Source organism: Lynx rufus, unplaced genomic scaffold, assembly GCF_022079265.1.
Source record: "Lynx rufus isolate CCGP_SWC_20201006 ecotype Redwood Valley unplaced genomic scaffold, mLynRuf1.p SCAF_7, whole genome shotgun sequence".
Classification (NCBI taxonomy): domain Eukaryota; kingdom Metazoa; phylum Chordata; class Mammalia; order Carnivora; family Felidae; genus Lynx; species Lynx rufus.
The window spans coordinates 104296981-104311850 of NW_025814889.1; the positions used below are offsets into that span (position 1 = coordinate 104296981).

General features: G+C 36.7%; 1 protein-coding gene and 1 long non-coding RNA gene across 2 annotated transcripts in view; one reads left to right on the forward strand and one right to left on the reverse strand.

Moving 5' to 3' along the window:
* Nucleotides 1–14870, forward strand: part of ACSS3 (acyl-CoA synthetase short chain family member 3) — a 153590-nt gene that overhangs the window by 117814 nt on the left and 20906 nt on the right. The window contains exons 10-11 of the mRNA XM_047066850.1: nucleotides 4741–4836; nucleotides 7631–7694. Of these exons, the coding sequence (XP_046922806.1) occupies nucleotides 4741–4836; nucleotides 7631–7694 (160 nt within the window). The remainder of the gene's footprint in view (nucleotides 1–4740; nucleotides 4837–7630; nucleotides 7695–14870) is intronic.
* Nucleotides 1–14870, reverse strand: part of LOC124502265 (uncharacterized) — an 87834-nt gene that overhangs the window by 56071 nt on the left and 16893 nt on the right. The gene's annotated exons all lie outside the window — the stretch shown is intronic.

The window sequence follows — 14870 nt, forward strand, 5'->3', positions numbered from 1 at the left end:
GCCTTTCAGAAATGTTGTGCTGATCTATATACACACTAACACTTATATAACAAAAGTGATTATTTTGATTGATGTGGGCAGTTGTCTTCCCTGCATCACCTGACTGGACCCTCGCCTTTCAACTAGTCTAGGGCATTTTCATGTGAATCGGTTCCTGAGTGTTCGGGAAGACACAGAAATCTCTGTGGCTGAACCAACCATTCTAATGCAACATCTGTCTGTCCATGCATTTTCTCACATACAGCTCTCTCAAAACCCAAATAAAATAAACTTGGCCATAGAACTGAATGTTGTGCAGATATTTACATAAATTTTATTTGCATTGTTGTGATTCATTACTTTTTGTTCAAAAGCCCTCATTAGCATTCAGCATTACTCAGAACTAAAGCTTGAGGTCTTACAAGGACTTCAAAGAACTTTCAAATGATCTGTCTCCTCACTACCTATCTGAGCTTATTCCCTGTTAACACTTTCCTCCTTTATTCTGCTTCAGTAACACTAGCTGACTAACCATTCCTCAAACACTCTACAAATAAGCTTACCTCAGGACCTTTGCCCTTGTGGTTCCTTCCTCCTGGATTCTTTGTCCTTAGATGTCATGTGGCACAGGTCCTCACTCGTTTCAAGCCTTCACTTAAATGTTACCTTCTCAGAGAAGTCTTTTCTAGCCACCCAATCTAAAATCGTGATTCTTCCCCATCACATCACACACCCCGTCTATACTTTCAAAAATGTTCTTAGTGCTTATGACTCCTTAACATGTCATATGTTTTATGTGTGTTTTTATTGTTTGTCTTTCTGGCTAGAATGTGAGCTCCACGACAGTAGGAATCATGGTCACTTTTGTTCATTGTTCTACCCCAGTTCTGATGACAGCACCTAGCACATAGTAGCTGCTCAATAAATATTTGCTAATAAGTGCTGTGTCCCACCATTACTTCCATTTGCAAATCTGAAAGACTGGGCTCACTGTCTATCGCAAGGATTTTTCTTCCTCTGAGACACAGTCCAGGTGATTTCTCTTCAGCCCTTCATATTCTACTTAAGAACCTCACAAGTGGTATGCTTTTCTATTTCATTCTGATCCTTTTCTGTAAGAACTATGCAACCAGGAAAAATGGTTTCAATTTTCTAGGTCAGTCCTTAGTATTTTTCATTTGTAAAAAGAATATCCCTTTTCTTTCTATCTCCCTGTGTAGTTGGATTAAATGCAATAACATAAACAAAAAACATTTAGCATAACACAGCATAATTCATATTTAAAAAAACGTGTGTTCTCATTATTTTTCTTTAGAGTTAGAGGTTTCAGGGAAAAATCCTCCAAGTAATAGCTCACCAATGCAATAAAGTGGAGAGGCAGTAAAGATACTAAAAAAAAAAAAAAAAAAAAAAAAAAAAAAGTGAAGTGTCTGCATTAGCTGTTAATGTAGTATGAATATAAATGTACCAATCTAACGTCTTCTTCACAGCCTTCAGCTCCCTGCCACCTTCTTCCTGGGTGTCTCTTTCTAAGATTAGGTATCTTTGGAAAGATTTCTCCAAATGAAGCATCCAGTTCTTTTCCTCAAAAGAATGTTCTGGTTGGTTTAAATGCAGCCATTTCTCGGTCTCAGTGTGACATCCGGATTTCCTGTCTTCTTAGATAACTGCTAGCCAGTTAATTATAGCCTGGGCAGTGTGAAGCAGATGTTTTAAGAACATCTTCACAATGGGGCTTTGGGAGTCCTTAGAAGTTTGGGTCAGGGCGGCAGTGTGCCTGAGGGCTTTCCCCAACCAGAAGCCTACTTTGCACCTGGACAAGCCTGAGAGCCAGGGTGGCGACACAGTCTGTGTGCATGAACGTGTGAGCACACGAGTGTGCTTGCCATGCAGGTGGATCAGTACATTCTTTGGGTCTCAGGACATTCAGAGGTATACAGAGAGACAACCAAAGTTTCTATAGCGACCATTATGGTCTTTCTTATCCCACTTTGGTCCTAACTATGGCTCCCTGTGTGCAGAATCCTAGAAACTGTCATTTCATCTGAATGTATCTTTTACATGTCACTACCAACAGTTCTTTTCCCAGACCCCCAAATGAATATCAAAATAAAATCAACAAGGCACTCAAATTACTAATGTTCCAAGTATAAACCTACAGTATCTACTTTAAGTACCTGAATGGATAATCCTTTTCATTGCTCTTAAACGTGAGTCAAAGTAATCTTATAGAACAACAGGCTGTTCATTTAACTTAACAGTCATTGATTATAACAAAACAGCGGAAGGTTGACAAGATTATAAATATGTAGTCACTATATAAAGATGCTTAAGAATCTCAGGAAGTATGTGTAGTGTCAACTTAGGCAGGACATACTGACCGTGCTCCACTAACTTGTTCTTGTGTCTTTCTTTAAGACTAGGTTTTATTCTCGCTTCCTCTAGCCCCCATCCCCTCTCTCCTGGTGGTATAAGAAGGGCAGAGGGCGGGCATCTTTCATGAGAGTCTGCATGGAGATGAGATGAAGCAGAGTGCAGTTAGAGCTTTGTTGTTGTGGTTTCTGTTTGCTTCTCTGAGACAGCAAGTCCTGAAGTCATTGGAAGGTTCATTTGTAGGTTCTGAGGCCATCTCTTGACAAGTTGCTAAGAGGCTTTATGGCGTTTAGAAATGTAGAGAGTTTGAACTTGAAATGATTGGAGTGCCTCTAGTGATAAACTAAACTTGATGAGACACACTTTTAACATAGAAGATGTACTTTAGCAGCTGCTTTCCCCCTCCCCCGCCTTGGGGTGGGAGAGGGAACAGAGGCTCCATAAAGGGGACCTCTCCCTTCCTAATGCGTCCTAGTAGCTTCTGCCCCTGTTGTCACCTCGCTCTGTCTGTATACCTTCCTTTAAGCACCTCACTCGACAGGGTTGCTTCTTGTCATCACACTGTTCTTGTCTCTGTCAGTTTTGGAGGACAGCTGAGGTCAGTACTGAGACATTTTTTAAAAGGCAGAGGGGAAAATGTTGCTAACCTTTCCAAAAAGGGGGCTTCCTTCCCTGCTTCATGTGCACCGTAGGAAGAAAGGACAGGGGTATTGCATGACTGATGGAATGCCATTGCATAAAATGCCTGTCTGTTTTTTGTTTTTTTTTTCATAGTATGAATGAAAGTACTTGAGAATTTTTTGTTAAACATCAGAAACGTCTGCTCTGGTTACTTGCTGCTTCTCCTCAGCAGTGACCATATGGCTTAGCATCTTAAGCACTGGACTGTGACTTAGGAACTGTGTTTTAATGTTCGAGGGTCCATCTTCTGTTATTGATGCCAGCCGAGCCACCATCCATAAAATGTGAATAATAAACTGAGCTACTCTGGAAAGTAAAGAACAGTAATAAATTCCTCCCACCATGCTAAAGTGATATAAATGTATGAAAAATTATGATAGAAACCATAGTGGAAAGAATACATTCTGAGTCCTTAGGAAGATAGATGTTTTTTAATATTTTGGATTCCCCTGGACCCAATTGGTTTGACAATTAATCCTTTGGGGATATGTACGTGTATGTTTCTGTGTATAATATTAAGCCAGTAGTTCCAGAACTTTTCACTGTCAATACTCTTATCCAGCTCCTCCAACACACATGCCTCATATTTAAAAGAGCTCTTAACCCCAAACTTGTGTTTACCAATAATAACAAATGCATTTGTCCATAAAAATAATCATTTTCAGAACTTATGGATATCATATAATAGCTGCTGTTATTCGGTTAGCAACTTGAGATAGAGAAAACTAATCTATCATTTTTGTTAATTGATGCTGGTTAATGGTGGCTAAGTGTCTGCTCTTGATGAAACCATCAGCATACAGTAATGTCCTTCCTCCCTCCGTTCCTTTCTTCCTTCCTTCTTATACGCCTGGCTGCCAGACTTTTGGAAGTTCAGGAACAGCAGGCTGAGAGCAGTTTGACAAAGCATGGTTAAGTTCAAGTTCAGATGCAAGGTCTGTAAGCAGGGGTAGTTCTTGAAAAATTCGAGTTGATATTGTTCATATATTCCCCAAAATTTTTGGATTACTAATTTTAGAGATTAATCCATAAATAACAGAAAATATTTCACAAGTAGCTGTTATTTACCATGGTAAAATAACTAGGTGAATTAAGTGAAGGCATCTTTACTAGGGATCTTTTAGTGTTTAACGTGTGTTGTAAAATTCTCAGTCATGGGGAGCCTGGGTGGCTCAGTCAGTTACGTGTCTGACTTCAGCTCAGGTCATGATCTCACGGTTCGTGAGTTCGAGCCCCGTGCTGTTGGGTTCTGTGCTGACAGCTCAGAGCCTGGAGTCTGCTTCAGATTCTGTGTCTCCCTCTCTCTCTGCCCCTCCCTGACTCACATTCTGTCTCTCTCTGTCTCTCAAAAATGAATAAATGTTAAAATTTTTTTTTTAATTCTCAGTCACGTAATTCTCCATTTTTCATGCCTTTTGATTCATAACTAAGGACATTAGAGAGGCCTTTCTTTTCTTTAGAAGAAGTATTACAATATATGTTATTCTCAGTTTGTATCCTTAAGTTTTACAAATGTTGATCTGGTATAGATTGCTAATATATTTTTTTTCATTTTTAAATAATACACTTACACTATTTATCTATTCCTCATGCAGTTAAATTTGTTGAGAAACGGTGGGGTGGGGGGCAGGGAGAAATGCATACACTGAGGAAACATCATGATTTCAAGTTGAAATATTAAATGATAAATAATATTTATTTCTCCAGAGACTGGATCCCCAATTACAGCCTCATGCATCGGATTAGGTAATTCTAAAACCCCTCCTCCAGGACAAGCAGGAAAAAGTGTTCCGGGATACAATGGTGAGAAATGATTCTGATCATTTGAAATATGTAAGGTTAATACATTTGGTATTGTTCTGTGTCTAATGCGAACCAAAATGCATAGTAGGTACTTAAAAGCATTTGATTGAATGAATACTTTGTACTGAAAATAAATGCCTTAATATTGTTATTAGTCAATTTGATAAAAAATAAGATTGTTAACTTCCAAGGACATGTCCTACATGACTGTCATAACCAAGAAAATAATATTTATAAGGCACATTAAGAATATGGCTGTGAAATTAATATGTATGGAATATTTGCTAGGTATGGAGTACTTTGCATACATCATTTCATTTAATGATGAAGTATATTTAATTTAGAGGTATCATTACCATTTTAAAGATGAGTTAGCTGGTGCCCAGAGAGACTGAATAACTTTGCTGAGGTAACATGGCTGGTTAGGTGCTGTAGACAACACCTACCATCATGTTTTATTTTTTTGTTTATGTCTTTGCTTGTTTTTCTCACAAAAGCTGTAGTTCTTTCCATTACATATATGCTACCTTTTAATTTAGGAGTGATGACAAATCTTCTGAACCTCGTTGGTTAAAGATAAAGCCTAAAGATTCCAAATAGAAAAATCATTTCATTCATGCCAGTGGTATGTGAAAATGAGATACAATATATTTTAAATATTTGTTTTTAGATTGTTGGTAGTGGTTATAATAGTTCAGAAATTCCCCTTGGGCTCTACTTTCTAGTTGTATAACTTTTGCAACAATTCACCTAACTTTCCAAAAATTCAATTTCCTTATTTCTAAATGAGAATAATAATACCGCATGCTTCATAGGGTCACAACGAAGCATTAATGCAAGCTCTTGCCAGTAAACAGACTGAACTAAGTCTCACCTAGTAGTGTGCTGAGATTTCAGAGAAGCCGGACGAGTTGACTCAATTTAGACTTACACATTCATTTTCCAGACAAGGAAAATGAAGAACAGAAGTTATTTTATTTGCATAAGGTCACACAATTTAGCTTCATAGATTCATGAGGACCCATCTTTGGGTGACAGAATATGGTTCCTAAATAGAGTTCCTATTTGCATGTAAATTATAAAATACAGAGATTTGTCCTTGCTTCTCTAAAGTAACATGTTAAAATAACATGCATTTTCTTTTCAGGACAATGATTAGTTAAGGAAATGGAGATCATTCGGTTTAGTCTAGCAGATGTATTTATAAAAAGACACTTAAGATTTTTTTTTAGAGCAGAAATAGATATTCTGTGAAGTTGGTGACTTTTCCAGGCATGGAAGGTGAACCCAGCTTTAGTGATATCCGCACTGTGAACAGTTCTGTCATCCCTATTCCTTTTATCAGAAAAAATGCTTTGTGTTGAGCCATTTTTAGTGGCTAATGTTTATTGGAGATGTTAAAGACATTTCCCTTTCAGAATTTCAGTACCAATTTTATATCCAGCTATAAGAATGGGTTGAGCTTTGATGCTTCATGAAATTTCAGTATAGAAGTTTCTTGTTGTCTGTAAGCCAATGGCTTACAGACAGCATAGGTTAAACGTTAGAACTAAAGTATTTATAACCAAAGAAATAGTGACTTTATGACTCATGACTTTTGTGTTTTGTGGTTAGTCAGAGATTCAAAGCATAAGTTGTATCCACTTGGGAAAAGAAAGAAAACCATTTTTTATGTGAAAAATATTCAATGTAATGTAACAATTTCACATTCATTGAGTACCTTCCACAAGCTTGTCACTTTTTTTTTTTTTCAAGTAATTCTGGTAACAAACTATGAGAAAAGAATTACTCCCACTTTTTATATAGAGAAATTGAAGGGTAATACTTGTTCAGGGTAAATTGAGTAAATTGACCACTGTGCTAGGATTTGGGGACAGTTACCCAATTTACTCAATTGGATAAATTGAGTAAATTGACCCAGAGTAAATTGACCACTGTGCTGGGATTTGGGGACAGTTAGGCATGACCTCCACCCTTAATGATCTCACCATCTTATGAAAGGGATATTTACACCACTACTAATTGTTAAAACAGAATTTTAAAACAAAGTGCTCTGGGAACACAAAGAAGGGATGATTAATTTTTTCCTGGGGACAATGTCCTTCTTTTCTCATAGCTTCACTCAGTAGAATAACCTGGATGGATGAGGCCGCATACAGGATAAATTAGAGCTTAAAACATGATATATCCTCATTTCCAGTTTGCACTAGCGGTTGCTGAATGGGGATACAGGCTTCGGCCTCCTAAAATATTTCAGGATTGTAACAGCTTAGCACAGAAAGCATTGGGATAATATTTGGGAAGGTTAAATGGAGCTTTAAGGCTCATAAGTGGATATTCAGCCTCAAATTAGGAAAAAAAAGGGGTTTTCCAGGCTTTTAAATAGTTTATTTTTATTACTTGAGATATTTTTTTGGTGTATTTAAGAACTTGATTTGTTTCCTTTAAGTTTTGAAAAACTGGATATATTTTTAATGTTTTTGATAGAATAGAAGGATATGTTGAAGTGGATATAAACATAGATTATGAAATTAACAGCATGTTTGAAATACAATGTCTTTATTTAACGGAGGTTCTGAAGGAAAATTCATAATCTTATTAGGAATCAAAGCATATGCTCTTTTCATTTTTTGTAAGATGTTAGCATAGTGATATATGTTCATGGTCTCAGGACTTAAAAGATACCTTTAAAGGCACAGTTTTGGGGGCTGGATATTGAAAATATGGAAAGGTTTAAGCTTTAAGGTTATGCATTTTTATTCAAATTTATATTTGTTTATATTTTACTTTGCAGTTATGATTTTGGATGACAACATGCAAAAACTGAAGGCTCGATGTTTAGGAAATATTGTGGTAAAGTAAGAAAAATTTGCAATGCTACTATTTAAAAGAGCAATTATTAGTATATAATATTAAGGGAAAAATCGAGGACACCTGGGTGGCTCAGTTGGTTAAGCATCCGATTCTTGGTTTCGGCTCAGGTCATGATCTCGCCCTCTGTGAGTTCGAACCCCGTGTCAGGCTGTGTCCTGACAGTGAAGAGCCTTCTTGGGATTCTCTCTGTCTTCCTCTCTCTGCCCCTCCCCTGCTGTCTCTCAAAAATAAATAAATAAACTTAAAAATGGAGTGGTTGCCGTGACAGTACTAAAGAGGGGGTTGCAAAGTAAGCTTGTGCATTGTGTGAGAATACACAGTGTCAACTCTTATGGTTGAAGCACAGAAGCCCCATAAGGTAGAACAAATTTAGATACAATTTTTAAAACGATAAATCCTGCATTTTAAATAATTTTTGATTATACAAGTAATGTGTAGGTAGTGAATTTAACTTAAATACCAAATATATAAAGAAGTAAATAAAGTTTCTATACTCCCACACTTTAGCAATACGGCATTAATTTTATAATAGATCTGACTTTTTACTTTTTGGCCAGCATTTTAGAGTGTTGAAACAATTCAGCTTATTCTTCTGTGCTGCTGTTTTTCCTTTACCCTGTCTCACGAGCATTTTGAACTTCAACTCTGCCTCTCAAAAATGTTTATCCCCATTCTAGACCTTTTAGTCTTTTTTGAAAATTTATGATTATAAATAATGCTATATTGAACATCTTTTTTGTGTTGTCTTTTCTTTCTTTTTTTTTTTTTAAATTTGTTTTTGAGAGAGAGACAGAGAGAGACATGAGCAGGGGAGAAGCAGAGAGAGAGAGGGAGACACAGAATCTGAAGCAAGCTCCAGGCTCTGAGCTGTCAGTACAGAGCCCGATGCGGGGCTCGAACTCATGGACCGTGAGATCATGACCTGGGCCGAAGTCAGATGCTTAACCAACTGAGCCACCCAGGTGCCCCTGTGTTGTCTTTTCTTCTTTTCTGATAATTACTATAGAATTGAATAGATTTCTAAAAGTATAATTACTAGGTCAAATAGCAGCCTAATATAAAATCCATGATTTAGCAAGTACCACAATTCCTTGCCAACAGTTTTCATCCTTGTTCATTTGGTAAGCAAAACATGTCAAAATTTGAAGTGAAAATATTAAAAATTGCTTTGATTAAATCCACACTTTAAAATCGTTATGATAGTAGAAGCTGAAATGCAGGTAGATTAAGTTGAGGGACACACAAGATGTGACATTGTAATAATTGATACAGGTTGCTGGAGTGCCTCCGATTAGCATGATACTGGCCTCTTTACTCATATGGTTTAAGTAGTAGAATTTGGCAGAAGGAGCTGTTTTAAATAAAGAATGTTCTATGTCAACCCTTGAAAAGGATTTGTTTTCTCATTTATTTAGAAGAATTCTTATGACTTGACATCCTCAGATTGATATGAAATTGTCTCAGGTGAGGTCTCTGAACTGCAGGATACCAAACACATACTCTCACCCGTTCCCTATCTGAACCTAAATCCTAGATCTGAGAGAAAAAAAAAAAAAAAAAAGGAAGATATGGTATATTTATACAATGGAGTATTACTCAACAGTGATACAGTATGAGATCTTGGCATTTGCAATGACATGGATGGAGCTAGAGAAAACAATTTTTTTCCCCTCAGGTTAAAAAAAATTACAATTCTGTGAAAATTAAATGAAAAACAGTAACTTTAAAAAGAATGTATTTCTTCTGGTCGAGATACTTTGGCCTTATAGAAAGCTAACCGGAGATATACTTGATGATACACTTCTCAGATTCTCATGTTATCAGTAAACATGTAAACGTTATATTACTCTTTTCAAGTTTAAATTTTAATAAATCTTGTTGGCAAGATGGAAAAATAAAATACTGAATATGCCGTTTATAGTCACAATTTTTCTGAGCCAGAATCCATGTTCTGGTTGAATATCTGCTTGAAATATCTGGTTGAAATCTGACCTCTTGGGGGGGAAATGGTAGGGATGGGAGGATGGTGTTCCAAGGAACTAATAATCTGAACAAGATCGTGGGTGGATGTTTAGCTTACTTATGGAAGCACATGGTTTTCGAGAGCCTTTGAAAGCACTCTAGCGGCATACATTTTATATAACTGCCTGACTCTATGTGAGTCATCTATTTCATAAAGCAACTCTTGCTGTAAGATCCTAGAGGTGGCATTTGATGCCAGCATTTATACACCCATCTGTGTTCTGTCATTCTCATTGTTGGTGGCTTTGCCCTACTTCCATTCAAAAATAATAAAACGTAGCAATAACCCACATAAACTGTATTTGCTCTTGAAGCCATGAGTATTACTTCAAGTACTTAAAATTAACACAATTGCCTTAAGTCATTCTATGGTTTAAATTGTCACCAATTCAGAATTATTTTCTTCCCTCTGCATTCCTAAACAGGGAATTTTATTATGCTCATGTGGATTCTGAAATTTCTATGTGAACTATTTGGAGATACACTATATTATGACATGCAGTGGACTTTGATTCCTCCCATACATTAATGGTGAAACTAGATGTTTGAAAATATTATGTATATATTATTGTATTCAAAAGGTTAAAGTAGAAAAAATAGGAAAAAAGTTGCCACCAAAATCCCTTTTTTCTTAAAGAATAGTTCTTGGAATGTAATTTTAGGAATTTATTTTTATCTGGGAGAGCAAGGATTTCCTTTTGAAAGCTACATCTCTAGAGGACATTCTATCCTAACCCACCAACCTCAAAATTATTCGTGCATCTGAATGGCTGCCCGCAGTATGCATAGAATGTTTTCATGTTTAACATCTATCCATAAGACTTGTTTGTGTCTGTCTATAGCTGTTCTATGTGCCTTGAGGGGATACATTATTCATCCAGAATGTGAAATAGCCAATGAATGCTTTTTAAGAGCTCATAATAAATATATGTTTAGTTGAATTAAGGGAGAGAAAAAAACACAGCTTTTTGACTTAATGAAAATTATTTTGGTTTTAAAAAGGAGTGTGTAATTTGGGAGATAAAATTCTTTCTGTGTTGATCACATTCTAAAAGGTCTGTGATATGAAAGCAGGCTTCTTTCCAGAGATTAGCTACATGGGCCCCCATGTAAAAGGGATTATACATGGTGAGAAGGGTCCACAAAATATCTGAGATTCTAAAATTTATTTATTTATTTATTTATTTATTTATTTATTTATTATCTGAGTTTCTAAATTTTATTTTATTTTATTTATTTATTTTAATGTTTATTTATTTTTGAGAGAGACAGAGACAGAGCGTGAGCAGGGGTGAGACAGAGAGAGAGGGAGACACAGATTCCAAAGCAGGCTCCATTGCTCTGAGTTGTCAGCACAGAGCCCAGTACAGGGCTCGAACTCACAAACCATGAGATCATGACCTGACCCGAAGTTGGACTCAACCGACTGAGCCACCCAGGCTCCCCTAAGATTCTAAATTGAAAAACAAAATGTCTTGACCCTCAAATTTGAAAAACGGAACAAAATTAATACGTATTTCATTAAATATCTTTGAAATTTAACATCCTAACAACTTCATTGTCAATTTAGTCTTCATAAAGTTTTCATTTCACTTGCAAACAATTTTTAGGTCTTATTTTCTTACTTGGCATAATTTCCGAATATGTACAGTGACTGCTGACAAATAGTAGCCAATCGTAAACTAAATGTGTGGCTTCTTGCCAAATAATTTTAACAGCAAAATTATTACTTTTCTTCCAGAAAAAGTTCTAGTTTCTATGGTGTATTGCTATGCTTTATTATTTGTGCATAGATATGGGGTGAGGCCACCAGCAATAAGAATAATTAGGGTCTATGAGGAACTTAAAACTGAGCTGGCATCCAAAGCCAGCACTGGGAGTGATCCCTGGCCAGAGATAGATGTCCACTCTCAATTATTCATGCCCATGCTTTTCTTTATTACTTTGTATAATAATGGAGTGGGAGCAGTTTGAAAGAGCAGTATTCCCTAATGTTATTTATGTTCACTAATTATAGTAGTATAACCAAGAATGCAAGGAAAATCTGCATAGAATATTTGCAATGTATGGGGCTCAAACTATGTTAAAGTAAGTCAATGAAGAAAATGACTCATTGTTTTAGTCCCAAATTTGTTTGCTTTTGTATTGCTATAGCTTCTTGTTTCGCTATAAACTCTGTTATGAACAGTATAAATAACATTGGAAACTATCTTTCTCTGACAGTTTCTTTAAAATCTGAAGCTATAATCATATTTTTACCCTTTTCAAGATATTAAAGGTAATGATTCATTTTATCATATTAAGATGATTCACCCTAAAATGAGAAATCATGGTATGTGGAAATGTTAAAAAGAAAGCTCTTGTTCCACTTCGTTTTTTCCATTTTCTTTGTTAACGCTTTTTAGAAACCGCTGTTTTGCTCTCCTGGGGATCCTTTAACTGGAAGGTAGATATTTAAGTGATTCCTAAACTACTGCAGACTCTAGGATGTAATAAACATGAATCCAAGGCTTTTGTAGATTTCTTGCATTCCTAGGATTTTTTTCCTTTCTAGTAGAAGAGAAAACTACATGTCTGCCTGGATGTTAGAGAATTCCTTTGATTTTGAAAGCTACACCAGGCAGTTAATTTAGCGGGAAAGTTATGGCATCTGAATTGCTATGAATACAGGATGTTCACGCATTTGGGGAAGCAATTGTGTCCAAAGCTCTAAAGTGCAGAAATAAAACTGAGTCAGTAATGTCCAAGCACCCAGAGCAGGGCATGAAAGAAAATTTTCATTGCAATTGCCTTCCTCGCTACCACAGTGCTCACTGTTATTAAAGCCATAGGTCTCTGGCTACTGTAATGAGTAGGCAAGAGTTGATCATAACCAACTTGCACTGACTAATAAATTGTTTCTATAGTATTCAGTTGTCTAAAAAAGAAAACAGAAAGTCCTCTTTTATGGGCCTGCATTTCTTGGACCAGATCCAGTTGTTGCTACCGGAAGTGGGGCCTGTCTCCCTGCTGTGTGCCCCCAGCCAAGCCTGGGAACATTGCCCCACAGCAGTGTTGGGGTATGAGGGAGCTGGATAGCATTGTCCAAGCGGCTTCTACTCGGGTACCTGGCGATAAATATCTCAGCCACGAGATATTGAACTCCTGTCCCCTAATGCTGTTTATTCACATCTTTATAGCTTTGCAGGAATGATTCAGTCACTCTGCTGCTGTCTTGGGAAAGGGTCAGACAGCTTTCTTTTCATCAGTGTAGCCTTTGAGTACAAGTTTGTCGCATAATTGTAATCATGTTCCTTTTCTAAAGGTCATATACAGATTTTAGCAAGATGTTTTATTAGCCTTACAACATCACTGTGAGGTAGACAGTGGGCCAATGTCGTCCTCATTTTAGACATGGGTATCTAAGCATCATTAGTAGTTACACAGCTGGAGCTCACATTCAAACCTAGTCTTTTGTCTGTCCAAAGAGAAAGAAATTATGGCCTAATCAGTCTCTTTGTGGGAAGACAAAAAATAGCCTCACATGAAAATCTCAAGTAAAGCCTAAAGACTCTATCGGAAATATTCGGGTGCAAAGTTGGGATCTAACCCCAGAATTCTCCAGGAAACTGGAGTTATATCTTCAATTTACTTCTGTTACCATGGAGACTTTTGATGGAGCAGTAAATACAGACCAGCTGTATCTGGGAATGGAGGCATTAAAGGAGTTTGATATTTCAGAGTGGTCAGGAATGTGTCACCTTCTACAATGAGGGGCATTCCCTTCCTTTCTTAGCTATTTAAGGATTTTTCAGCATCCCCATGCTTCCCCATCATGTGTTCCCTCCACCCACCCCCCAATGGGATCACTTCAGTTATTTCTCTTTCCTCTTAAGAATGGTCTCTTTGGAAAGACATTCTTTAGGGGTAACTCTTGATTCACAATTAGACAGGTTGCAACAAAACCCTTTTCACTCTGCTTGAAAGAGTTGGGAAAGGTATCACAGGGTGGTAGCATTTTACCTTGGATTTGAAGGAGGAGTACAGATGCTAACCAGCAGATGCCTTGGGATTTTAATATCTTCCTGTTTCTTCTGCCAGTCCAGTGTATCTTTATGTTATTGTAACTACAGAAAAAAGTTCTTTTTTCTATAAGATAACTTCAGAAGAAAAGCCCCAGTGCACCTACTGTTCCAGAAAGAAGACCTACATTTAGTATAGAATAATCATTTGGATATCAACAAGAAAAGTGTTAATTTAGAATTCTGCCCCCCCCCAAAAAAAAATCTGCTCTAGCTCATATATACCTAACTTCTGTCTGAAGCTCATTGCTTCTCTTCTCACATGTTTTATTTCACATATATTTTATATACCTATAGATAATCACAGATATTCCTAATTCTGGAAACCTCTCTTCCTGCTTTTCCTTAGGACTATCATATGGCATCTTTCAAGGTTCCTTTTACAGAGTTCTTCTCTAATATTGAAATAACAACATGAGACTTTATTAGTGAAGAACAGATAGCATTCCCTCATTTTATCCCATTAATTAACAATTTCAATCTCATATATGCTTTCCAGCCTGTTCCTCAGTTAGATTTGGAGATATTAAAGTAGTTTTCTGGGGACATCTCAAAAATGATCAGGAGGCACATATGCTATTTCCAGTAGATCCACACCTTGGCTTATTAGGCGTGACTTAGTTTTAGGGATAAAACCTTCCCTTCCAAGAGCTCCTGCCAGTAGAGAGTTTAAGGACCTGCTGTAAAACTTGCCTGACAAACATCTTTACCTTGTTATTTCATTAACGTGACTGAATAGATATCATTCATGACAGGCTTTCTCCCTATCTGTATTGTAAAAATACATTTCTTGTAGTACACAACACACCAGGATTTTCATATGTCTGAGACCAGAGTTCTTATATCTTTGTATCATTAATGTCTAATACAATGACTGAGGAATACCGGAATCGAACAAATATTGATTGAATGAAGAAAATAAATACATGAGTGAATGAATGAATGAATGAAACATAAGTTCTCTGGCATTTTCTTCTCTTTCATATCTTCATCCTCTCTCCACTGGCTACTTCTACTCAAATCTTCCCCATCTTAAATCAGCCTGCCTCTCTGCCTTAAACAATGACATATCTCTCC